We start from the raw sequence: 25,522 nt of genomic DNA on the forward strand, positions 1-25,522 counted from the left end.
AGGGCGATCCTGATATAACATCGAACGCGCAGTTTTTGTTTATATTTACCTCCATACACGAGACCCCGATGATGTAGCGCGGGTGTCTTGTAAAGGTGAAGTCCGAGGAAGCTTTCACGTGATGTCACAATCACCTTGACGACAGGGATGAACCTTAACGAGAGCTGCCGTTTCCACCATCTTTTCTTAGCGAAGGGGTGCAGGTGCATGCGCCAAGAATGCCACCACCCGGCAGATGAGATCATTCTCTTATCCCCAGGTACTTCCGTCGTGGCGAAGCTCAAGCAGCATGCCATTATGCTTTGACATTAGCAAGTGATCTACTTTCGTATATCCCACATTGTAGACGATAGTATCATGATACGTCGCTCTTCCCCTCCACGTAGTCGAGTAGAGTACCGTAAAGTAAATTTCGCAGGGAACGTTTCACAGAAATGCAGCAAGCCCGGTGTGGGTGTGCCAGTTGAGAAGCATTGCGACACACAAACGGAAAGCCGACACAGATATCGCACTCGCGACTGATACCTGATTACAACATTGGTTAAAGGGAAACAAAAGCGAAAAATGGGATAGGCTTACACGATGCCTTTAGTAGGCCAAGATAACATCACAGGCACTGGGTATCCGTTGATGATGGTTGCTTAAGGCGACCATTCCCGGCGCCGGAATCCTGCCGTATTTTCCCTCGTAACCTTATCAGACCTCGTGGTTCCAAAGCGCGCGACCGCCTATTTTTGGCTGCGTAACACCTTGCTGCATGATAATTGCAGCGAAAGTACCTGCCAGCTTGAGGTGAGTATAAATGAGGCTTCGTCGTCGCTGGAATTATCAAGGTTACCATGCAGCTCACCGCTGTCTTGTTAGCGTTGACTTTAGCCCACGCTCAGGTGGTGGTGGATGACCCGAACGCCGAGCCCCAGACCACAAAAGCCCTTCCTACCAGTATTTGGGTCACCGGTACCGATGCCAACGGCAACTTGGCCACCACGCTCTCCCGGTTCACCCAAACCTTCCGTCTGATGTGGGAGATTGAAGCCGTGCCACTGCTGGGCAAGATTGGTATGGGATCTATCCAAGGGAAAGTGGGAGAAACCCGCACCTACGATACCACTACCATCGCCGGAGCGGCGACGTTATTGAAGCGCTCTCTGGGAGAAACGTTTCCTATACAATTAACCCCTCTTTTGTGGATGACCCTCGGCTTGATTGCCGCCCTTGTCACCATTTGAATTCTGCATCAAATTCTCCTATTTTTTTTTAATTAGCATAATGAACGAGCATCTACGGTATCCCGATCATTGATTTTTTCTCTCGTACGCTCAGGGTCTTTTCTCCGATTGCAAAGCCTCACGGACCACAAAAAAGTGTGGCTCAGTACGATAAAAGTGCGGCGCTCCTACCTCTGTGTCAGGAGTACCGACGACGTGATTAACCGATCATGACCACACTCAACGATTTGCTCAAGCTGCCCCTGCTCACCCTTGAGAACAAGGGCCTGGTGGCACGGGACCACATGGCCAACGAACGGACCTTTTTGGCGTGGCTACGCACGCTGTTGCTGTTTATCACCATAGGGATCGGCGTCACTCAATTGTTCCGCCTCGAAGCGAAGCTGACCCTGGTCGAGGTTAACTACGGGGTGGTGCTTTTAGGAGACAAATCGACGATCATTGCACACTACGGGAAACCTTTAGGGCTGGTATTTATCGTGTTGGGAATCTTGACGTTGTTGTTTGGTTGTTGGCGATTCTTCCAAGTCCAGCATGCATTGACCGGGGGTCTATACCCAGCACTGCGTCTAGGGGTGTTGTTGTTAATTGGGTCGGTGTTCTTGGTGGTGTTGGTGACATTCGTCATGGTGGTTAAGGTTGTATAACAATTGATTATTTTGAGGCTGGATACTTGAGATAGAAATACTATACAACGTAAGACAATGACTTTTTTAGTAGGCGTCGTGTGCTGGACCAGCTGGTGGTAATCAGCACTGGGTTTTACCACGAGCAAGCGTCGTAATTGAGGCTCTATTTTGCGGGGTTGTAAATAGTGATAAATTAATAAGGCACAGCAAATTATTATCAACATAACCCCTACCCATGACGATTGCTAGCGATGGCTTCATCAATGGAAAGGAATCATGCGATATACATCCAGCACCATACACAATATTATTATAACGAAGGACTGCAACGTCACACATCTTTATGGGCCGTACAATTGTTAACTTTCAATGAAGGAGAGCTTCCTCTCTTTGTGACAGAACAGAGTAACTATTATCAAATTCAGGTATCTTTGTCGATGGCTTTATGGCTGCCATTTCAATCATGACTCCTCTCTGGTGAGGCTTGCCTAAAGCTGCTCAATTCTTACGCCACCGACAAAGACTCTACTAAGATGAAATTACCGATGATATAGCAACACTATTTAATAAAGATTAGAACTGCTTGATCAACATCGGCATCATTCTAAGTCAATTCTACAATCCAACCACACGTCACGTGAATTAGGGTTACAACCTTGAGTTGAATTTTTTCTTGCGTACACCCCTGTCGCCGCGCTACCGTGTGCCCGCGCGTGACATCTACGAATAAGAAAATTTTTTTGAGCTAACTACACATTTCGAATTCAAAATGGTATGTGAACCAAACCGCTGATCCGATGTTGAATCAAAACGAAACGAAAAATCAAACCCCCCTATGGTCCTTCTTCCGCTCAGAGACGTTGAGTGATCCATTCCAGGTGGCCATGCTGAGTTTTGCCACAGACCTGAAAAATTGTCCATCTTATTCGACATCGAAATCATTCCTCATGAGTTGACAAACAAAATACTAACAATATTAGGGTAAGGTCCACGGTTCTTTGTCGCGTGCTGGTAAGGTCAAGTCGCAAACCCCCAAGGTTGACAAGCAAGAAAAGCCCAAGAAGCCTCAAGGCAGAGCTTACATGAGATTGCTCTACACCAGAAGATTCGTTAACGTCACCTTGACCAACGGTAAGAGAAGAATGAACCCTTCGCCTGGTTCGCAATAAGCATGTTAATATAATGTACAACTAGTTATTTTGCGGTTATTGTAGATGAGGCAATGCTTGTTTGTATTAAGAATGGTATGGCCATGCTAAAGTCTATTATTAGTCTATTATTGTGAGGTACATCTAGTCCCATTGAGGAACTAAATAGTAAGCATATATGCGCAGACGAATTTCTACCGTCTCCGGGTCTTCGTCAAACATCGGTTTCCAGTTCACCATCTCGATCTTCTCCGCTTTGAGTTGATGTTCTTCGCAAGTGGTGAAGAACTGGAGATCGTCTTCCAAAAGCCACGGTCTGTGTGGGGAAAACACCACTAACGCCCGACCCGTGGACTTGAGGGCTTTACGGCATGTTTCAAGCAAGGCGTGGTGCTGGTTGTGGTTGAACACGACGTCGGAAAGAATACACAAATCGAACTTCTCGGCGTCAGTGAGTTCAGGCTTGTCATCAGTAGTGTCTCTCCCCACAAGCGGACGCAAGTCCTGACCCCAAATGTACCCAGTGACCAAATGAGGAGCAAGAGAAGCTTCTTCCTTGAGCATATCAAAGTTGGTCTGGATATTGGTAATCAAGTCGGCATCAGGGTAGTCAGTGCACACAACTTTAGTAGCATCGTTTAATGAGCATATGAGCGACGGTAAGCCGGCGGCAGCACCCACTTCGAGAACATGCTTACCCTTAACAAGGTCCTGACTGTGTTTGTCCAAGAAATCAGCTGTGTAAATGCCAGCATTCCACAACATGTGTCCCCAAAGCGGCAGCGACCCCACCAATCTGAGCTTAATCTCTTTGGGAGAGACGCCATCAAGCTTTCGCTGGTACAGAGTTTGATGAGGTTCAGGGGCAGGAGGCCGGAAGTCCTCTGGCTCTTCGAAAAAGGCACCGAACTCGTCGTCAGACATTCAAATGGTAAATAAAATAATCGTTCGATGAGATGAGCGCGATCACAATAGACGCCATGGATGGACCACACAACATGATCCAGTAATCATTCGTATGAAGTAAAAAGACCTTCTAATGACTAAAGTCAACTGTCACGTATTTCACTTTTGGACAACTAATATTCCAGAAGTTTGTGTTGATTACAAACGTCGAAATTATTACCAATTTTCTGACAAACTTCAGAAAAATGATATATGACTACACTAACGTTTAGTAATCATCGGCTTCAACCACGAAAGTCTATCATTTCACTCAAATGTCGAGGTGAAACTCGAGACCATCATCCAATCACACCGTGGTGGTTGTCTCCCGCTCCTCAGACAATGGGTGCGAGGCCCGACGTCCTGCACCCCCAAATTCGCGGAGAGTATAAAAACCTCAGAATTCCCCCGCAGGTTCCATTGCACACCAATACAACATGGACTACACGTTAATACCACACGCCTAAGATGACCTTGGGTAGGTTTTAAAACTAGTCACGATGATTCTGGGAACGAAGATGACCACTCTCTCTGCAGTATTGGCTGGGAATTTGAGGCGCACACGACCTCTATTGTATTTGATGTTCTCAGTCATTCAGGAAAAAATTTGCCTGAATTCCCATCTTTACCCTCGATACCCAGGCCCCCGTTGCACCTTTCTTCTTGCTCCTATCCATTACCACTGCTTCACAACCAGATTTTCACCACTATGACGACCGCCGCTCCTCCTACAGACAAGTTTGAAGGGGTTAATCTCAATATTACCTTGACGTGCCCCGACTGCAAACAATACCCCCCCGACCTCATCGAAAGATTCGCCGAAGGGGATATCGTGTGTGGCCTGTGTGGGTTGGTTCTTTCTGACCGGGTGGTGGACACTCGGTCGGAATGGAGAACGTTTTCTAACGACGACCAGAACGGGGTCGACCCCTCCCGTGTCGGTGACGCCGGGAACCCGCTTTTGGACAACGAAAACTTGCTGACGATGATCTCGTACTCCACTGAGGTCGGCCGTGCTGGCCGTGAGTTACTGCGGGCGCAACTGCGTTCAGTGGTCGACCGTCGTGACAATCAATTGTCGGCTGCGTTCGCCAAGATTTCGCAAATGTCCGATGGGTTCCAGCTCCCCAAACTCGTTCAGGATCTGGCGAAAGAAGTATACAAAATGGTTTACGAGGAACGTGCTCTTCGAGGTAAGTCTCAAGAGCTGATCATGGCCGCGGCTATTTTCATTGGTTGCCGTCAGTCACAGGTGGCTCGGCTGTTCAAGGAAATTGGCGCTTTGACTAACGTCCCGCTCAAGGTCATCGGGAAGGTATCGAAAATTATGACCCTGATTTTGAAGGAAAAGAGCTCCCTGAACCCCGACTCCTACCACATGCAAGACAATATCCAATCGACTCAAACGCTGGCCCTGGACTTGATCCGTCGTTTCTGCTCTCACTTGGGGGTTTCGACCCAATTAACCAACGGGGCCGAATACATGGCCAACAAGTGTAACGAATTGGGCATTCTTGCGGGGCGTTCGCCGACCACCATCGCGGCGACGGTGATCTACATGGCGGGGTTTGTGTTCGGTGCTGACTTACCCACGTCTAAGATCTCGGAAAAGACGGGGGTCAGTGAAGGGACGATTAAAACGTCGTACAAGGTCATTCTTGAGGAAAAGGAAAAGTTGATGGATCCGTACTGGATCGATCTGGGAAAAGTTAAATTGGAAAATTTACCAAAGTCATAAGCATAGAGAATTATTTTAGGTTATTTGTGGTTGTTCCTTTTGTTAGGTTACATCCATTGAGAGAAAGAGTAATTAAGTAAACGAGTTCACGATTCATAAAACTTTGTAACTTTGTAACTTCAATCTCTAAATCTGGCGATGAGTCCGTCGAAAGATCGCGCGCCGCACCCGTCTACGATATGGACCCATCTTCGACTGAGCTCGAATGGATTGCGGCGTCCACCGCGTTATTGCGGTCTCCGGACGACCTAGAGCTATGGAAAAAGCTCACCCAAGTATCCCTGGACAAATTGACAAAGGCATCCCCCGCGCAGGACGTGGCCCTTGCTCGTCAGCTGTATGACCTGCTTCTCGAACGTTTTCCTCTATTATACAACTACTGGATCCAGTACGCCGAGTTGGAGCTTCGGATTGGCAATACCAAGCGAGCGGAGCTGGTATATCGTCAAGGACTAGGTAAACTCCTGTATTGTGTGGAACTTTGGGTTACCTTTCTCGAATTTAAGGTGTCGACATTAACCAATAACCTTGACGAGTTATTCGAGATGTTTGAGATGGCTCGAGGCAAGATTGGATACCACTACCACGCCTACGAGTTCTACCGCCTATATCTCGATTTCTTACAGCATTATGGCTTTGAAAAACAGTACTACGTCCTATTGCGCATAGTGCTTGAGGTGCCATTATACCACTACCTGTATTTCTTTAAAAAGTGGTTTGACACCATCGCCCGGTTCAACCAGCTTGAAGGGACCGACCGTGAGCATTTACTCAACTTGGTGGTGCCAGCATCGGAGATGGAAAAAGCCAAACGCTTCGACAACAAACAATTGGTGATGTACCTCAAAAAGTACTTTGTCGACATGTACATTGCTACTCAGTTTCGAGTGTTTGAAGTATATCCGCTTGAGAAAGAGCTTGATAGACCATACTTTGATGTTGCCCCTCTCAGCAAACAACAGTTAGATGCATGGGAGGCGTATACCACGTTCGTTGAGTTGCGAAGTACTTCAGAGGCGGCGATCACACTTGCATACGAAAGAGCAGTTGTGGCTACTGCCAGTTATCCTCAACTATGGCATCAATATCTTCGGTGGACTAAAAGTCGTCAGCGGCGAATGCAAATATTACGACGTGCTATGCGATATTGTCGGGATCCTGTGTTTGTCGTTAAACTAGCCGACGAGTACGCTCAAAGACAACAGTTTTTAGCCGCCCGTGATGTCGTCGTTGAGGCAATCGCTCACAGCTCCGACGTTCCGTTCATGTGGTACGAACTGCTACTTCTGTTGGAATGGAGTATGAGCGCTAAAGACAAAGATGCTGAGTCTTACTGGCGAGGCATATTTGAGGAAATAATTGCCACGACTAACCTGGATTACTGGTTCATTCATATGCTCAACTATAGTGTCAGCAAAGAAACCAAATTCGCTATACTTGAGCATTACGCCGCTGACTTTGGATCGCGGCCACTTTATCAACGAGCTCGGTCTACACTTGACGGCCCCCCAGCCCCGCCTACTTATGATGAAATGATTGCAAAATATCTTTAATACGTTCATTGTCATTAATTCATAATGTGGTGAGCGCCACGCCTTCGATGGCGATGGTGATGAAGTACACCACGAGGAGGATCAAACCTAATCGTCTGTCAAAGCGCCAATTGTTCCCTCGTAAGTACAAATACAAACACGGCATAATCATCACCAACAACGACGAAACAAACACCACCCGGTTGTGTAAATGGAACTCGAACCACAGTTGGCCCCTTTGGTATAAAACAAGCAACCCATTGAGCCCCACCCCCAACGAAATGTTGAGCATGGGCGTACCGAGACATGCGTTGACCCCATAGATGGGTTTATGATACGCCAAACTCAAATTGGTAATGAGGTCGTTGAGACTGTTACTAATGGAGAACACAAGGAGACCCAAAAGGAATTCCAGAATGCGCCAAATCAATCCAAGGTTCTTGAGCACCTGTAAGATTTCTATCAGAATGTTACTCATGATCATGAGAGGAATCGTCACTCCCGCCATAGCAACCACTATGTTATTGAGTTTTTCAGGGAGCCAACGCCCACAGACTTCTACCACCAACATAGCTGCCACAATAATGGGGACAATGATCTGTGGATTCCACACTTCAAAATACTCGTAATCTAGGATGATGACGGTCATGGCCGTGAGCCAATGTTTATGCAATGGACTATTCACAAATCGTTCTTTGATGGAAAACAACGAATGCACTTGCAGTGGTTCCACCAATGGGATGAGGACTGAAAGACACAAATCGAGCGAAGCGACGAACATCTCCATTGACGTGAACGTCTCGGTATCGAGGTCAGGTTTCAACGGCACCGACCCGTAATGGGGGAGTTCCTCGGTACCCTCGGCAAGGTCCTCCATTTCGTCTTGGAACTCTTCGATCTTATTCTTATCGAAAATGTACACCAGGGCCACATAGACGACGTAGATCGAGGTGAGACCCCAACACTCGCCGCGGGTGATCTTGCCGTCACTGAGGACGAGGGCAAACACCACGATCACCACCCCAACAGCGGTCATGTCGATCGTTAGCAGTTTTGGTTGGGTGACGGTGAACGGGTAAACGAGGGCGATAAGGCCGAACACCACTGTAAATAAGATGGTGAGCGACCCCAGAAGCTGGCCTACCACCAAATCTGGGCTGTTGGAGTTGAAAGCGATATAGTACAGGATCAAGTCGGGGAACGAGTTGCCCAAGGGGACAAGAATGAACAGCATCACCTCCTGGTTGACCAGCAACACGCGGGCAATGTACTCTAGGTTGACCAACATGTAGTTCAGCACGATGATCAGCATCATCACACACACCACTGCAATCAGGATCACGACGAGGGCGCTGACTCCAAGGAGCATCGGCCACCCGGCGTGGCCGCCACAGTAGTAGAATGCGGCGATGTCGTAGAAGCCAACATCACAGTGGTTGCGGATATATTCGCAGGCGGGGGTACTGGGCGGGAGAATACATTGCTCGCTCATAGAAAGGGGTCGATCTGGTGGTGGCGGGGTGGATCGGTATCTGGTTGCTGTGTCGACCGGGCAGCAACTGCGGAGTGTATATAAGTGCTTCGCTACGGTGAGAGCCGCCGCCAAGTGGTGATACGGCGCCCTTAATTCTCAAAATCACCACAAAGTGACTTCGGCCCAGGTACCGATGGCGCTGATGGCCCTTTTGTGCCTGGTCCGATCCAGACCGTCCTACATGCATGATCGCTAGTGGGAAACGTTGGGGGCTTTGCATGACTATGTACCTGCCCCACTCATTAGTTTTTCTCTAAGCTATTCTTGGTGGCAACGGGAGTGCGGCTGTGGCAGGGCTCTTACACCGACGTGCGATACTCGAGGTAGGGCTCACGAGCCAACACTTCCTGCGCGATGGTGATATCGGTGTTAATGTCCTTGATCAACGCCTCTTTGGTGGTATAGTCAAGCTCGGGACGGATGTAGCCCAACACCAACCCCTGGATGCGAGCCCCGTAAAAATTGTGGGGGAACTTGTGGATGATGTGGACCTCGGCCGTCTTCTCCTGGTTGTTGTAGTAAGGATTGTACCCGATGCTCATCACCATCGGCAACGCCTGGTCGACCTCGTCCGCGGCCAAGTCGTTCCCGTAGTTGAAGCTGACGGTGTTGCCGTCGTCGCGCTTCACCTGGCACTCAGGGTGGTCGACTTTGGTGAGACGACACCACCCGTAGTAGATCCCCACGTCTAACTGGTTGAGGCCGTCGTTGAGGTTGACGTTGGCGGTGGGGATACCGAGCTCGCTCGACCCACGACCAAACCCACAGACAATGCTCAGGTCAAACGCCACCGGGTACGGCGCCGCCACTTGGTCGGGAACCACGGTTTCTGGACGAGGCATCTGGTGGGGGTCGGTTTCGGTGCCGCTCGCGGTTGAAAAAAGTGAGACCCTGACTGACACCTTACTAATGGCTACTCTAAATGATAATTGAAAAGGAGATAGGGTTGTTGATCGTGTAAATGACATTCACTAGTGGCTATTCTTTTCAGTAGAATATATTTGCAGCCCTGGCTAAACGGTTGTAAACTTTCACATATCAAAACTCTCCACATTGAATTTCGTCAACACTGTCTGAACTATGTACTTTTTGATGTCTTAGTAGAATCAATTTTGATGTGTTTCACTTGTCTCTCGCACTGCTTAATTGTGGTCGCTTGATATCTCTCCGCATATGGATAAGCTCGACCTCCATCGCGAGCAGCTTCGAGATCTGCCGTTCTTTACCGAGACTAAAGAGGCTTTTAAGGGTGAAAAATTTACCCATATTCGATGTCTAGCCCTCGGACAACCCACCGCTAGTTTCCAGGCTCGATACCAGCTCGCTTACCTCTTAGAGCTTGCCGATTTTCTTAAAGTGGAGCCATCAAATATCAGCCACTGGGATCCTGTGTTCGATGAAAACGACACCGAACTACTTGTGAAGCAGCTTGGACACCGTGTTGATGAAGTGTATGACGTGCCTACGGGTCAAGTGCTCTATTTCATGCCTCACGCCGAATTGACGATGACTAACGACATCTTGAAGCAAGAACAACCTCGCTGGTTATTAGCGAATAATATTGTTCATCACACTGATCGCTACACAAAGCAGAAGCTTATGGACACGTACCCGCTAATTGCTCACATCGTCCACGCCTTGGAGTCATCAGCGCCTAACGATAAGAACGAGGACAAGAACGCATCTTCAGATGGATTTGAGCGGGTGGCACCGAAACGGCGAAACCGCAAGCAGTTCGTTCCGCAACCGATAACCTACAATTTCGATGAGTACCACTTCAACGGAGCGCGTCAGACTCTGTTTACCCACAACCAGCTCAAGCTGGCGGTGTGGCAGAATTCGTTTCTGGACTTGCTGGTGCTCGAGCTCACCCCCTAATAATTATTGACGAAGAAATGATAAGATGTTCCATATAATACAGTTACTTCAACCGGGGCTTTTTCATTGCCGGTTCTGTAGGGTTGCCGTTGGTGGGTCCCAACGGCGCCGGGGTCAGCGCCGCCGTCGGCGGGCCATCCAGCCGCTTTAACAAATGCTTTTCCAATATACAGTAGAGGTCGTCCTTGGAGAATGGCTTAGCCAAAATGTCCAGCATACCATTGTTCAAATAGTTCACCAAGTCGGTATCCTCAATGTTGCCCGTCATGGCGATGATCGGGGTGCGGGTGTCAAAGCTGCGGATGATCAGGGTGGCGGTGGCCCCGTCCAAGTTCGGCATGACAATATCCATAAGCACAAGGTCGAACTTCGTCTCCTCCACCGTCGAGATGGCGTTAAGCCCGTCGGTGACCACCGTCACCTCGCACCCGTACTTGACGAGGAACTTGCGGCACAACTGAATGCAAATATTATCGTCCTCGACAAGTAACACGTTGAATTTAGCTTTGGCGTCGAGGTGGACTCCCGGCTCCACTTTAGGTTCCATCAACACCGGCGCCGACGCCGGGGTGGCTACTGGAGGCGGTACCGGCGGCGCTGGCATCGGCCCGTGGGGCGGCATCGGCGGCTGAGGCATGGCTCCCGGAGCAACCACCGGTGGTGCCATTGGTGGCGGCGGTCCCACTGGCGCGACTGCCGCTCGCGGCGGCGCTTGCATACTCACCAATTGAGGGTTGGGGAAGTCGAGCGGGGGGAGTTTTATCCCATGCTGAGCTAGCGCGTCGAGCAACTGGGCCATCGATCGGAAATTGCGTTCGTTGACGGTATTGACGGCGACGATGTTATCAATCACCGTCTTGTATTTGTTTTCTAATATCGTCACCAGCTTATGAAGGTTGAAGTTTTCGTGCTTCAATTGCTCCACTTGCTCTTTAAGCAGCGCCACAAGCTGGGGCTGGCCATGACAGGTATGGGCGATCCCCTCCGGTGGGATGACGGTAGCCATGGCCTTGCGGGTGCCGGGCCCCTTGCGCTTGATGTTTTCTAAGGTTTCTCGTTGGTTCTGTCTAAATTCGGGGTGGAAAAACTGCCAGGCATCGGGGCCGTAGGGCAGCGGGGCGTCTTCGTTGGTATTTCGTTTTTTCTTCTTGAACAGGTACTTGTTTAGTTGGCGAACGAACAGCGAGAAGTTCAGATGCTTGAAGAAGTGGGGCAAGACGTTTTTGGTGAACTCATTGGTGTCGATGACGACAAACGAGTCTCCCTCCTGGGTCCAGCGAACGACGTCGCCGTACTTCAGGTCTTCGAGCATCTCGTAGAGCTTCTTGACAAAGTCGTTGCCGTGGCCGCCGGTCAGCTGCGACTGCAGCGGCGCCTTTTCGTCGGTCAGCATTGCTCCTGAAACAACAGAAAAGTTACACTTTGGCCAAACTCACAAGCAAACGGTCCGGACAGGCGACAGGGATCGTGGGGACACTTCGACAAGATTAACCGTGCAACTCTCACCCTCAGTTTTTCCACCGGTCGCACACACACCCGTGCTACACTTCATACTCGGCTATGAGCCCTGCGTGTCACACTTCAAGGCTCTCCCGAGATGGGCAGGGGCTCATGCTGGTGGCTTAAACTTCTTGTATAGACCAGCCAGCAGCAATAGCCAGTGTTAAGCGGAAGGCTTGCGTAAGCGAGCAGAAAAAGCCCTGCCATTATTGCCAGTTTTACCCGGGCTTCCCTTTGCGCTACAATTGCCTAATGCCTACTCGTATATCAGACATAGTTCGTCGAGACCAAACCAGTGGTTTGATTTGTCATTTGCAGTCAACCTCCGACGGACTTCGCACGTGCCAACGTCGGCAAGAAAAAGCGTAAAAACCTACAGACTTAACCGCGTCGCTGGAACCAAACGCACGGTGATGGTGTGGTTCGGTGCTCTCACCCCCAGGATGGTGGCCCGACGTCCTAGGTTGGATTTCGGCAACTGCGTTCCGAAAACCAAAATTGCTTTTTTCCCTCGTTGCATTTAAGGGTCTCAGGAGATATAGTCACACAATAGTGGACCCCCCTACATTGGCATTCAGGCACGTTATACATACATGTACATGATAAGATGATTACGCTAAAGCTCGTCAACAACGTCTCGGGAAATCGTCAACGTCATCGATTGGCTGATGGGGTGATGGGCGGTGATGGTCATCACCAGTCCGTCAATGACGTAGTGCGTGTCGGCACCGCTGTCGGCCGACACCAGGCTGACATCAGCGAAGCCTGAAGCCAGCACAACTTGGATCTGGTCAATCTCTACCATCGCCGCAAGCTGTGCCGAGTAGTTGGCGTCACTCGAGTCTTGGGACACCACGTCAACGGTGATGGCCAGAGCGGTAGCCGTCACCTCCAACTCGAGGAACTCGCCTTGTTTATATGAGAACAGGTGGCCGTCGTCGATGTACAACCGTCCGTGGGCATTGCCGTTATCGTCGACCACAATCGTGAGGGTGTAAGGGTCCTGGGCCATAAGCCGCGTCAGGCGCCGGTATCTCCGCTTACGGAAAAACGCCAGGCCTTGGCGAACGACCATGGGAATCGAAGTGATGGGGGCACCGATAGTAGCAGTAGTACCGGGTTGATACACCTTAACCAGCAGACCAAAGTCACCATCAGTATAATCGATATACTTGTGTTGGCCTTGAGGGATGTACATCTTCACCTTATTGGCACCAGCATCCATCACCGGTTTAGCCATGATCCCCAGGTCGCCAACAAAGAACTGGTCTTCAATCTCCATCACGGCGTCGTCGTTGACCTCATAAAACATCGGCTTCACCACCGGTACCCCTGTGAGCGCCAGCTGGTGGAATGCAGTGTACCAAATGGGAAGCATTGAGTACCGCAATCTGATAGCGTTTCTCATGGCGTCGGTGTAGACGCCTCCTGCCACCCACGGCTCCCGGCGACGAGTGTCAAGATGAGCATGTTGTCTCATAAACGGGTAGAAAATAGAGGTTTGGAACCATCTGGTTAATAACTCGGGCAGAGGGTCGCCGAAAAATCCACCAATGTCAACACCCACGAATGGGTAGTTAACGACATTATGCGTTAACAACATCAGCACCAGGGTTCGCAAGTGTTCCCAAGTAGGGAGATTGTCACCAAACCACATCGCAGCCGTGCGCTGACTGCCAGCGTAATACAGCCGAGTCAAAATGAAGGGACGTTCATCGCCATCATTGATGGTCAGGTAGGTAGCTTCATGAAGAGTAAGCCCGTAAATGTTGTGGATGGAGCGATGCTCCCAGTTGCCAAAGTGCAAATTATCTTTAGGGGCGGTGGTTTCTGGTCCATCAAACACACTTGGCTCGTTCATATCGTTCCAAAAGTGAACGTTTTTAGTGGTGTAGTTGCTCAAAAACCGTTGGTATTGGAAAGCCCAGAACGCTCTACCTTTGGGGTTAAGCGTGTCCACCCACACCAGCTCACCGGGCCAACAGTGACCCTTGAACGTTTCACCCTTGCTGTTTTTCATCTCCAGGCCATCGTCAATGAGTTCTTCACTGGCGAAGTAGCCAGTGGCAAGATGAGGGTCGATAATCACAACCAAGTGGCGCCCAATACGATCAAGCTTACGGGCCATTCTCCCCGGGTTGGGGAACTTGTCTTCCTGCCACGTGAAGTAGTGCTTGCGGTCGGCATACTCAACGTCCAACCAGATAGTATCATAAGGAATGCCATGCTCATCAAACTTGCTGTTGATATCGAGCACGTCAGCTTCATCGTTGTAGTTCCACCGACATTGATGATACCCCAACAGGAAAAGCGGCGGCAACATGGTGTTGCCCACGACTTTACCATATTGGCGGTTAACATCAGCAACTTTCGGCTCGATAGTGACGATAAAATCAACAACACCATTTTCCAGCATGAAATGGGTGTGCGATCCTTCGTCATTGTAGTCAATATCGACCCAGGTATCAGCAGCGTTAACCCAAAAGACCCCAACCGACAGAGACCCAGGAGCAATGACGAAGGGAATCAGACCGTACATGGGCAAACGCGACGACGTTTCGTATTCGAAGATGTCAACGTTGTAAAGACGGAAGGGTTCACCGCCTTTGGTCAGCGGAAGTCTGAATTGGTCGGAGTGTTCGGGGATACCGTAAAGGTGATGATGCTTTTTGAATTGGAAGTCGAGGGCAACCAGTTCGGGACCAACTGGCACCAGGTCAGCCGCCAGATCCTTAAATGAGTCCAGGAACAAATCAAAGTCCAATTCTTCAGCCATGAGGTTGCCGTCTTCGTCGGCTTCATCCTCTTCCCGCCAGTGTTCGATATTCAAGTAATTATTTTCATTAACTGAAAGCTCGAGTTCACCGTCATAAAAGAAGTTAATGACAAACTGAGCGAGATCGATTTCTGCCCGCAGATGTTCACCATACTCGATGACCAATTGGTTCTTTTGCACCTTGGCCAGCTTAAACGCTTGCGTCTCCACTTGACCCCCATTGAAGGCCCATTTTCCCGTCTCATTGTATCTGCGAGGGTTCACCAACCCCGTCTCTCCCTGAGCCAGGGAACGGTCTTCATCGATAATCACGCGTAATTGATTACCCACAATACCGTGGATGGAAATGGGGAATGCTATCAGGTGACCCGGCCATTTTTTAATCAATTGGGCTTCGACCTTGTCGGTGGAAATAGAGATCGACTTAGGGTCGATCGCGTAGTGGCTTGTTGACACGTGGTTGGCGTAGTGTCTTTGACGAGTACAGAACCCCAGCTGGGCACACGTCTTGAAAAGCTCGTGTTTGACGGCCGTCACCGCCAACACGAACCACGCTAGTACTACCAATTTCATGGGGCTTGGCGTGTGGATAGTATATACCGTTGATGCACGGTTGAGGGGGTGAGGGGACCGCGCAGCGCTACCATGACGGTGTCGACGCCTGCCCACACTTGGTAACCAAGTGAGACGGGTCCTCGCGTCTTTATATGTGGGGGGGCTAATATCGACGTTTGACAGTTCCTTACGTCTTCAAGTATCTTGGGGTAGCTATTGTCGCTGCTGCAGCGATCCCGTAGCATTGGCAACCGGCACCCTCTCTACGGCACCTGGTAACGAGAGGTGCATTGACGACGACGCCAGCGAAGGTTGACGGCTGGTCAACGGTGGCAAATCTGCTTCGCTTGCATTGACGCCCTCAGTCGTCCATACAACCAACCTCGATCTCACCGGTTGCATATCCCTTTCGGCTGCCCTAGCGCGACTGAGCCAACTCTGTTTACCAACATTAGGTGGCAACCCCTTGTCTGGGGTGGTGGCAATTGGTTTAGGGCGTATTTTCGTAGCGCATTCGGTAATATCTGAGGTCGTGGTGGCTGGTCATATCGGTGAGACCATAACACCGGGATGGTGTCGACGACAGAAAAAAATTAGAAATATGGGGGGGATTGGCTAGTAGCGACGTAAGCGTCCTGAATACAACATATCACATCCATGGAAAGATTTGGCTGGCACGGTATCGGTTAAGGGGCGCTGCTACGGCTGCAGTGGAAGCGAGTGCACTCGCCTCGACTTTCCTTCCGGCAGTACCGAAATGTCTAACCTAGATATGCAATGCTATTTACAAAAGTCTATAATTTATCCTGACGCTGCATGAGCTTGAGCGTCCGACCCAACGCCCGTTTTGCTGGTGTCGCCTGACTCAACCACGCCAAGTCCAGTTTTGACGCCCCGTTGAACCCCTGCTGCTGCTGGTAACGCTTAATCTCGCTCACCAAGCGGTACACTACCCGCGTATGCATTTTAAACCCGGGGTGGCGAGCCTCGACCTTCGCAACCACCGCCTCCACCCATTTGAGCCGTTCAGGCACACTGAGCTGGGGCAGGGTGATGAGCCCCATCAAAATCTCCTGAATATGATAAAGCGGGATGGTTGAGTCAGCGGCTAATGCAACCAGAGCTTTGACAGTGCGCTGACTCATCATCCGGAGTGCAGCCCCAGCAAATACCCGGCTGGGAAGCTTGTACTCAGCAAGAATGTCGCGCATAATGTATAAGCCTCTCGACATTTGCTCGACTCGGAGACCAATATGGTGGCAGAGGTTTTGATAAACGTAGCGCTTCCCGAACTGCATTTCCGAAAGCCACCCAAACCGGTCCAGGTACACGTAAGCAAATAATACTTCCATCGCTTGACAAAATAGGCGCGGCTGCGGGCAAAGTACGGAAAGAGCGCCGCCAAGCTTGCTGAGGGCTCGCTTGAATGCCGCACGATCTTGAGGCAGGGCGTAGAGCCAGTGTTTTTGAAAGTCCACCTCGTTTGTAGCAATCACCGTGAGCCTATACGGCTTCTTGTATATCTCCACCGGATTAAATTGCAGTTTGAGATACTTTTCAAAGATAGGTACAAGAAATTGCTCCTCCACCAACCCATGGTGGTCCAAACCATGCCTTAGCGCTGCAAGCAACACCGACGGCTTCAAGTCGTCGAGGTGAGCAAGACCACGATAGATCGCCGGGGCATCGTCACGAGCATCTATCGCTTCAAACACGTTGTCATGGTGAATTGACAGCTTGAGGATGTCCCCTAGAATCGCTATCCCCAGTTTCTGAGTGAGCAAAGGCGACACAGTGATGAATTGACAGATTTTGGCTTCGCCATCAGCCATCAATGAGGTTTTGGCCACAAGTTGTTTGGCTAGTTTGTCCAGGGTTACTTTAGTAAGTAACTTACTGATGTGGTCGGCGTCAAGGGTATCAAGAGTGAGTTCGTTTGACTCTATCAAGTGTTCAATGTCGACGGGATTGCCTTCAGAGTTGACCATTTTCTGTACAAGTTGGGAGACAATCAGCTTATCCGGCTGATCCACGCGTCGATACACTTTCCAAAGCGTGCCAGGGTCAACGATGGGCATTGCCTTGAGAATGTCGTTAGTGTTCATCTGAACATTGGCGTCAAAATCATACCCATCAATCAAGTGATTTTCCAAAGATAAGTGACTCAACCACCCTGGGTAGTGAGTGATGTGGGGGTATTCACTGATCACTTGACCCACGTTAAACTGGGGAGGGGCCATGTTGAGAAGATTCCGCAAATACACCAGCACGACCCACCTGTGGGCGCTGTTGCTGAGCGAGTGATCCTTCCAGCGAAGCAAGTCCATCATCAGAGAGACGTGACCAAGGTTCTGGTGTACCACCTGTGCCTGTCGGAATGCATCGGCCTCTTTACTGTAGCTCATGGCCGTGTCCATTACCACCTCCAGAAACCGCTCGGGAAACCCGTCCTGGGCAGCCATCACAAAGTAAAACCAGCCGTAGGCGTGGTTGTCCTGGTTTTTTAAATAGGTAAATGCCATTTCCACAAAATCATCGACATCGGTGAGATCAGTATAGTGATCAAAAAATACCTGCCAGCAATCGGCATAGCGCTGGTGAAATAATAACCGCTGGTACAAAAGCCGCCGGGTTTTGTCGTCAGAGTCTCGCGCTTGCTCAAAACATTGAATATAGAGCTGGGGGTCGATGGAGATGGGGTTGAAGCTGAGGAGCTGGAATAGTCGATTATGGGCGTCGAGACGCGATAGCAGGGCGAGTTGTGGCGGCGAGCTTGCCGGCACGACCGAGGAATAGTACGCCTTGGGCACCCTCCACCGAGCCCAGCCTCGTCGTAGTCGCCACATCCTCCTCTGCAGCGTCTGGCAAAAAGTGGGGCGCGTGCGATGTGTGGGTCCGTTCGGTCGGTGCGAAGCTGATGATGAAGCTAATTCGATCAATGAGAGATCAAATTTGAATTTGGGACTATCCGAATTTAATCAGTGATATATGTAGTGATAGTTTTCATATTGAATCGTATCGGAAAAGGTACTGTTTCATGCTAGTAGTTCTACATTAATTGTGACGCGTTTCCATGATGAAGTGATAAGTCATTAATTTATTCATAAATATACTCCAAAGCTATAGATTTGCTTCGTATTAGGCGGCAGCAGCGGTTTCGTATTCTCTCAAATCGATCGTCGCCGTCTTCAGCAGGTGAACTTCTTGTTCCCGGTAGATACCGACCAACGCCTCCAGCTTGTCGTAAAACTGTGGCTTCAACGAGATGACAATGAATTGAACATCAACACCAGCGTGTTCTCGGATATACTTGGCGATACGTCCAACATTTTCATTATCCAACGCCGCATCGATTTCATCCAACACAAAGAACGGTGCCGGGCGCCACAGCTGAATGGCAAACACAAGCGCCAACGCTGCCATAGTCTTTTCACCACCCAGAAGCAATTCCATATCTTTGAACCGTTTCATCGGTGGCATTGCGTGGAACTTAACTTCTCCGAGATAAGGTTCGTCATCATTTTCAACAGTAAGGTACGCCTGACCACCAACGCCATCTACCAGCGCAAGTTCCTTGTAGATAGGGTCAATGTTGGCCAGAATCACATTAAAGGCCTCCATAAACCGATCAGTACGTTCCTGTTTGACTGCCTCAAATTGTTGACGAATACGACGCTCTTTTTGGCGTGCCTTTCCGTGGTCAGCATCAAAGTTACGCAACTTAGCTTCCACTTCCTTCAAGCGATCACGAGCCTTAGCGTTGGGGGTCAACTTCTCGAGAGCCTCAGCAATCAGTTCTACCTTCGCTTGGAGCGTCGCTTCGTGCTTGAGACTGTAATCCTCTTCCTTCAAATCGTCCGGGAGGTCTTCGTAGTCAATGACAAAGTCATAGGCATCACCAGCGAGATCTTCTAAGCTGCCATCGCCATTCAAGTAGTCTGTAAGCTCGCCGTCTTCAAGAGGAATGTTGACGTTCTCCAACTTGGCATTCTTCAAGAGACTTACTCTTTGGATATCAGTGGCATTGATGGAGTCGTCAACTTCAGCCACCGCGGCCTCAGCAGCGGCTAACTCCTCAGTATACTCGCGCCATTCAGTCTCAGCCTGCTTACTTTGTTTCAAAAGCTGCTGCTGAACTTTAGCGGCATTCTTGTTTTCATCTTCTGTAACTTCGAGCTCGGCACTAAGAATGTCCAATCGCAGGTCAATTTCTTCAAGAGTCTTCAAGCACTCGTTGAGTTCCTCTTCGAAAGTATCTCTTTGTTCACGCAAGGCATCGGCCCGCAGTTCGAGTTCACTTACCCGCTCTTCTTCGAAGTTGAGTTGCTTCGTAAGGGCAGCGATGGCTCTAACAAATCCCACCTTCTCCTTCAGACGTCCACGAAGAGTTGCCCCCGTAGTACGCTCGTACTCATCAATCTGAATGAAACCATATTTGCGGCAGAAGTCGCCATACACCTCTTCCTGGATAGAAGCTAACCGACCACTCAATTCCTCACGACGTTGGTCAATCTCATCCAATTCTTCTTGGTATCGAGTGATTTCAGCCTCCAATTCTCCAATACGACTACGGTAATGTTCAAGTTCAGTTTGACGATCTTGTAGTATCCGTTCGGCCTTCGTCTTTTGTTGACGCAATGGAGTGAGTTGTTCGTCAAGAGCGGCGATTTCCTCCGCCAACTGCGACAATTGGATTTCCAGGGGTCGTCTCAGGGTAAGTTCCTTGAGATCAGCCATAAGTTCTTCCTTACGTTCGGTTAAGGTAGTGATTTCTTTCGCATCCCACACACGAGTGGCAGTCGCCAGCGCTGCCGGTACCCCACCCGTCATGTAACCCTGAGAATTGATGACTGCCCCTTCCGCTGTGACCAAACGATTACGAAGAGGGTGCTCGGGGTCTTCCCATTTGAGAGTGGTTGCTTGAGTAATGGTTTCGACGATTAAGGTATCACTCACAACATAGTTAACCACCAGTTCGAGCTTGGGATCATCATAAGACACCACATCTACCGCGGGAGTGGTGTGAGGATGGTGACGCCACTGCGACACGTTGACGGGACTGATCACCAACGAGTCAAGCGGGATGAACGTCATCAGTCCGAGACGTCTTTCTTTGAGAAGCGACACCGCCTTATAAGCCGTAGCTGCCAGTTTGACCACCACAGATTTTGCCTGAGCACCAATTACAGTTGCAAGTGCCACATCCCACTTTTGTTGAGTAGGGCGAAGAAGATCGGCTACCGTCCCCAACACATCTCCAGGGAAAAGCCGTTTGAGAAGAGCAATGTTCTCCATAAAGCGACGGTGGGCCTCACTTTCACGTTGGGCCAGAGTAACTTCGTCTAACTTGACAAGCGTTTCCTTGAGATCCAGCTGCAATTTGAGCTCGCGGAGGCCAATAGACTCCTTGGTGGAGACAAGCTGGGCGCGAGTATCGTTCTTCTCCTTCTTTTGAGACAAGATATCAGCGATTTGCAGTTTCACTTGATTGAGTTCCAGTTGCTGCTCCACGGTTTCTTCTAGTTCAGCCACTTTTTCCTTCAAGTCTTCGCGTTGGCTCTTGATTGCCTTCATCCGGTGCATAACCATTTGATGATCACCATCGATTTGCGTTTGCTCCTGTTCGAGTTCCGCCCCGTCACCCTTGAGGAACTCTTGACGGAGGTTTTCGTATTCTCTAATCGCTTCCGGAGGGATATTAGCATCCTCAGCTGCAGAAGCCTCAAATTCTTCGTAGAGTCGCTCAGCTTCAACAAGACGGCGTCGAACGTCAGCAGCATTCTTCTGCTGGCGCTCGCTATCAGCTTCTAGATCACCAAGCTTATTATTGATCTGATGGATTTTCCGAGACAAAGACTTCTTGTTAGCATCAATTGGCACGCGGTCGTGAGTGCGTGTCTCAAGCTCTTGACGTTGGCGTTTGAGCTCTTCCGCCCTGTCAGCAATCACAAGCACTTGCTGGGAATACTTCAGTGCTGCTTCCTTGTATTTAGCTTCAGCGACTTGCGCCAGCTCCGCGGCCTCATCAATGCGCAGCTGATGCTGATCTTTAGACTCCACGAGCTGCTGGTGACGCTGTTCGTTATGATACAATTTGTAAAGGTAGAGCATAACGATCGCGTCATTTTTGGCGGCCAAGTGTTGTTCGAATTGCTTTTGTTCCGCCATCTGTTCGCGGTATTGACGCAGCTCGTGATTCATAGTACGCTTGCGATTGAATGCCAGTGCCGACACTTCCTGAGCCTTCTCAAGCTCCTCCTTCAACTCATCGTATCGTTGACGGAATTCAGCACTACCACTAACGGTTTCAAGCCACTGGGCAAGTTCTGATGGAGGGCGCGAAGCCACCAGCTCAACGTCACCCTGAAACACGAGGAAATTTCGTGCCAGAACGAGGATGTTTTCCCCTGAAAGCACTTCCAAGTACCGCTTAGCCGATACCACGTTGTCGTTGATACGGTATTCGCTCAGCAGGCCCAGAATGATGCGTTGAAGCTTAATCTGCGTACCGTCATCCTTTTCGTAGTGGGCCGTCACCAGCGCCAGCGTGGGGTCGTCACCATTGTCACCGTCATCCAGTAGCCGGCCCCGGTAAATCAAATCCCGCACGTTGCTACTGCGCAAGTGTTGGGACTGGACACCAAACACGAACAGAATCGCGTCCATCATATTCGACTTGCCGGCACCATTGGGGCCGACAATCAGGATGAAATTCAGCGTGCCAAGGCCAATGGAGGTGTGGCCACGGTACAGCTTGAAGTTCTCAAGCTCAAGCCCACGGAGGCGTCCCATGGTAGAGTCAGAGCAAGGAGATGGAGGTGGGTGTTGAAGAGGGTGGTGAGGGTTCGCTAGACGCGTCGCGCGTTGCCCAGTGTGCGGCTCACCAGTGCGGCAAGGCTCAGAGTGAGCGAGGGTGGGGGCGAGCAGACCCCGTGCCAATTTGTGCGACTTGCCCTCCACGACAGCAAAAGATGTCGGAAAAAAGCGATTGCGCTATCATTACCTCCAGAGGATAGAAGCACAGTTGACACCCACAGCTAGAGGCAGACACCTACAGTTTTCGCAACCAGACACCGCGGGTGGCCGAGCGACTCGGGTTTTGTGCCGATAAGCGGAATAACAATGTAGACGAGGCGAGAAAAACATACGATTATCTGTCGTCGCCGACACTGCGGTTTGTGATTATGTGGAGTCAGCGCCTGAATGGACAAGGTTGGCTGGCGACGTGCGCAGCATACGTCATCCGGAGATCTTCGAGGACGCCGTTTTGTGGGCGTCTGCACCGAGGGATTGCACGCGGGCTAGACACTGTGAATACGTTGATTGGGGGTGGCGAGAACCTAGGGGGACAGGAAAAGAAATAGAAGGTTTCCGGGATTTAGCGAGGCACCGAGGAGTTTTAGTTTAGGCCCTAACCCCCGGTTTTTTTTCTTTTACCCGTTGCGACACCGTCGACTCCATGAACCCTGAGTTGTCGAGGACAGTGTCGCGACACGGTGCTGGTTCGGAAGCCGCCGGTGTCGGGACAGAAACGGTCTGTTGCGCCGCCGAAATAGGCTTGCCCTCCGATGGTTCCACAAACGAGATTTCTTGGCCGTTGGCCCCAGACACTATGCATATAGCAACTATTTTGCATGTCGGGATTGACACACAAAGCCACGCGGCCCCCGACTGCCAAATTCGTGTCGATGTTTGACAACACCCCCTTATCTGTTTACCCATTTGCCGCAATGAGGGCGTTCGGGGGGTCCGGATAAACAAAGGGTCTCGACCCTTGCGTTTGACGCCCCGCTACCTAGAATTTTACTAATGCCTCGTAGTTGTCAGGACTAAACGACATGCGGCCCCGCGTATCGATCGCCTGCCTCGAGGTACCGGCGAAACTGTGCTGGTTTGGGTAAATGTCGGGGGCCGTTGCCGGGGGGACCCGTCGGTGAGTACTGGGTCGCCGGCGACCAACGTGTCTCTGGTACTTTGCACCCCCACTACGACAAAGAAAAAAAAAATAAGGTTATCGGGAGAATGCTTCCAGCGTCGAAAAATAGAAAAGTGACATAGAACCTAGAAACGCGCTTATGGGAGGGGGCTCTCATGACCCACGCACGGCCATTATGTAGTCACTGTGAGGTGTGGGATATTTCTCTCCTATGTACAGTTACTTAATGTGGACGTCTAAACTTATCGCTTTTTTATCTTGTGGCGCCAGACCCTCGCCGGCAGTTATCCGCTTGCGTTCCTCGAACAATTTCCCCAACTCGCGCTCGATCTCGCCGAGCAAATCGTCGTATCCACATTCCTTGGACCGCACCCTCAGCTCTCGTAAAAGTCGTTCTGCCTTGTCGTACTTGCCGAAGTGAAGATTGACGACGCCAAGGCCGTAGGTGGCAAGCGCCACCGCTTCGTCAATTGCCGGCAACAGATCTTCTTTGGCGTGGGCGGCGACAAGCTGGCTTTGCGCCAGCTTGGCAAACTCGAGCACCGCTTCGTACAGTTTTATCGCGAAGTTCATGCAGCGCTCCTTCAGCGTTATCGCCTGTTTGTACGCTTTCATGTCGCTTTCAGGGATGTCAGCCGCCTTGAACTTGGCTTGAAGCTCCTCGTAGTTGGGTGACTGCATCATTTTCTGCTCGGTGATGACATCTTTAAAGTTCACACCCGCTTTTTCGGCGAATTTCTTCCGCCACGCCAATTCCTGGGCTTCGTACTCTTCGCCTTGGATGTAAAATAACGAGCCTAGGTTGCATTGCAGCATGATAATCTTATCCGGCAGCACGTCGGCAAGAAGCATCAGCTCAATCATCGAGATCTTCACCCGGGTTGCCATGTCAAAGTCGCCCATGGCGATACAGATGGCGCCAAGAAGGTCCATGGCATTAAAGAACTCGTCGGCAAACGGCTCCCACACCTCGGGGGTCATGTTGATCACTGTCTGGTTGCCATCTTTATCTTTAATGACAATTTTCGCTTCGTCCAATTCGGCAGTATGATTAGTTCCCGAGCTCAAAGAACGCAATTGGGATAACCCCCCTTGGGCGCCAAGCGACCGCAGCACTTCGTCCTGGGCAATCACTAAATTGGTGATGAGGATCGCCTTGGCGAGTTGAGGGCTCTCGCTGTTCATTTCCGCCAATTTTATCGCCATGCGCAATTCCTTCTGGATCAAGTGACGGCGATGAGCCCGCAGCTTAATCCGCTTACCTTCAGCAGAGTCTTTATTTGCCGTCAACACGTTGAGGTATAACGTGGCAATCTCATTGTAGATGAACGCCGCATCCTCCATCATGTTCAACCGCTCAAACATCTCGCCGATCTTAAGCTGGATCCCGGTATACTCGTCCAGCAACTTATCCATGCCCAACTCATCACACTTGGCCAACGCTTCAAGGTAGTACTTGAGCGCCAACTGGTAGTCGTTCTCCCCCTTTTCCAGCTCGGCCCATAACCCTTTGCGGAGAATTGTCGCCACTTCCGGGGGGAACGTGTGGTGAGGCCACAAGAAGTAGTAGCCTAACGCTAGCACCACGCCTAAGCCAATAACCGTCTTCAAAAACTTGTGCAGACGCTTGGGCGGAGGCCGGTACGGTTGCTGAAACTGGTACGTGTAGTTGTATTTAGGCGGCGGCGGCGGTGGCGCTGACCCCAGCCCCGATTGCGGTATCGCATTGGTAGCAGACGACAGCAGCAGCAGCAGCAGCAGCGGTGGTGGCGGCGGATTGCCTCCATACTTGTAGGATAAGCACCGAGACACGGGCGAAGCAGTATTCCAAACCACCGTGCCAATGGGGCGGCGGAGGGCACGAGTCACCGCGATCATGCCAGGGACTGTCAATGGAAGGGTGATCGGTGAACGCGCGCTCGGGGTCTGTGTAGGTGGTGCAAAACTCCCCCAGAAACACAAGCGCTTAGGATGCTACAGTTTAGTTACCAGGTGGCTTCCGGAACGGGAATTTGCAGTTGGGGTCGCATTAGCGGCGGTGCTTTGTGGGTGGCCGGCAGAGTAGGGAGGGGGCGTCGTGAACAAAACTTAATCGACTTGCTTTTAACGTTTTGTGGTCCCT

General features: G+C 50.5%; 13 protein-coding genes across 13 annotated transcripts; 5 read left to right on the forward strand and 8 right to left on the reverse strand. All coding sequences in view use genetic code 12, as the record gives it.

The window, feature by feature from the left end:
• Positions 1–839: 839 nt before the first annotated feature.
• On the forward strand, positions 840–1,229 carry KRE1 (Kre1p; the record flags this gene model as incomplete). Its single annotated transcript, XM_034155136.1, has 1 exon — positions 840–1,229. One exon carries the CDS (start codon positions 840–842, stop codon positions 1,227–1,229), a length of 390 nt encoding a protein of 129 aa, XP_034012732.1.
• Positions 1,230–1,438: 209 nt separating this feature from the next.
• DIURU_002481 (uncharacterized protein) lies at positions 1,439–1,876 on the forward strand (the record flags this gene model as incomplete). Its single annotated transcript, XM_034155137.1, has 1 exon — positions 1,439–1,876. The coding sequence occupies one exon, from the start codon at positions 1,439–1,441 to the stop codon at positions 1,874–1,876; it is 438 nt and encodes a 145-aa protein (XP_034012733.1).
• A 1,274-nt stretch (positions 1,877–3,150) lies between these two features.
• Positions 3,151–3,930, reverse strand: DIURU_002482 (S-adenosylmethionine-dependent methyltransferase; the record flags this gene model as incomplete). Its single annotated transcript, XM_034155138.1, has 1 exon — positions 3,151–3,930. One exon carries the CDS (start codon positions 3,928–3,930, stop codon positions 3,151–3,153), a length of 780 nt encoding a protein of 259 aa, XP_034012734.1.
• A 730-nt stretch (positions 3,931–4,660) lies between these two features.
• SUA71 (transcription factor TFIIB) lies at positions 4,661–5,689 on the forward strand (the record flags this gene model as incomplete). The annotated part of the gene is made up of 1 exon (XM_034155139.1): positions 4,661–5,689. One exon carries the CDS (start codon positions 4,661–4,663, stop codon positions 5,687–5,689), a length of 1,029 nt encoding a protein of 342 aa, XP_034012735.1.
• Positions 5,690–5,868: 179 nt separating this feature from the next.
• PRP42 (mRNA splicing protein) lies at positions 5,869–7,242 on the forward strand (the record flags this gene model as incomplete). Its single annotated transcript, XM_034155140.1, has 1 exon — positions 5,869–7,242. One exon carries the CDS (start codon positions 5,869–5,871, stop codon positions 7,240–7,242), a length of 1,374 nt encoding a protein of 457 aa, XP_034012736.1.
• A 19-nt stretch (positions 7,243–7,261) lies between these two features.
• DIURU_002485 (uncharacterized protein) lies at positions 7,262–8,536 on the reverse strand (the record flags this gene model as incomplete). The annotated part of the gene is made up of 1 exon (XM_034155141.1): positions 7,262–8,536. One exon carries the CDS (start codon positions 8,534–8,536, stop codon positions 7,262–7,264), a length of 1,275 nt encoding a protein of 424 aa, XP_034012737.1.
• A 518-nt stretch (positions 8,537–9,054) lies between these two features.
• On the reverse strand, positions 9,055–9,597 carry DIURU_002486 (riboflavin kinase; the record flags this gene model as incomplete). The annotated part of the gene is made up of 1 exon (XM_034155142.1): positions 9,055–9,597. The coding sequence occupies one exon, from the start codon at positions 9,595–9,597 to the stop codon at positions 9,055–9,057; it is 543 nt and encodes a 180-aa protein (XP_034012738.1).
• A 331-nt stretch (positions 9,598–9,928) lies between these two features.
• On the forward strand, positions 9,929–10,633 carry DIURU_002487 (uncharacterized protein; the record flags this gene model as incomplete). The annotated part of the gene is made up of 1 exon (XM_034155143.1): positions 9,929–10,633. One exon carries the CDS (start codon positions 9,929–9,931, stop codon positions 10,631–10,633), a length of 705 nt encoding a protein of 234 aa, XP_034012739.1.
• A 43-nt stretch (positions 10,634–10,676) lies between these two features.
• SKN7 (kinase-regulated stress-responsive transcription factor) lies at positions 10,677–12,026 on the reverse strand (the record flags this gene model as incomplete). The annotated part of the gene is made up of 1 exon (XM_034155144.1): positions 10,677–12,026. The coding sequence occupies one exon, from the start codon at positions 12,024–12,026 to the stop codon at positions 10,677–10,679; it is 1,350 nt and encodes a 449-aa protein (XP_034012740.1).
• A 723-nt stretch (positions 12,027–12,749) lies between these two features.
• Positions 12,750–15,482, reverse strand: ROT2 (glucan 1,3-alpha-glucosidase ROT2; the record flags this gene model as incomplete). The annotated part of the gene is made up of 1 exon (XM_034155145.1): positions 12,750–15,482. The coding sequence occupies one exon, from the start codon at positions 15,480–15,482 to the stop codon at positions 12,750–12,752; it is 2,733 nt and encodes a 910-aa protein (XP_034012741.1).
• A 776-nt stretch (positions 15,483–16,258) lies between these two features.
• Positions 16,259–18,310, reverse strand: DIURU_002490 (uncharacterized protein; the record flags this gene model as incomplete). The annotated part of the gene is made up of 1 exon (XM_034155147.1): positions 16,259–18,310. The coding sequence occupies one exon, from the start codon at positions 18,308–18,310 to the stop codon at positions 16,259–16,261; it is 2,052 nt and encodes a 683-aa protein (XP_034012742.1).
• Positions 18,311–18,602: 292 nt separating this feature from the next.
• Positions 18,603–22,256, reverse strand: SMC1 (cohesin subunit; the record flags this gene model as incomplete). Its single annotated transcript, XM_034155148.1, has 1 exon — positions 18,603–22,256. One exon carries the CDS (start codon positions 22,254–22,256, stop codon positions 18,603–18,605), a length of 3,654 nt encoding a protein of 1,217 aa, XP_034012743.1.
• Positions 22,257–23,619: 1,363 nt separating this feature from the next.
• Positions 23,620–25,278, reverse strand: DIURU_002492 (uncharacterized protein; the record flags this gene model as incomplete). The annotated part of the gene is made up of 1 exon (XM_034155149.1): positions 23,620–25,278. One exon carries the CDS (start codon positions 25,276–25,278, stop codon positions 23,620–23,622), a length of 1,659 nt encoding a protein of 552 aa, XP_034012744.1.
• Between the last annotated feature and the right edge of the window lie 244 nt (positions 25,279–25,522).

The sequence above is a fragment of the Diutina rugosa genome, assembly GCF_008704595.1.
Source record: "Diutina rugosa strain CBS 613 chromosome Unknown scaffold63_size61603, whole genome shotgun sequence".
Taxonomy (NCBI): Eukaryota; Fungi; Ascomycota; class Pichiomycetes; order Serinales; family Debaryomycetaceae; genus Diutina; species Diutina rugosa.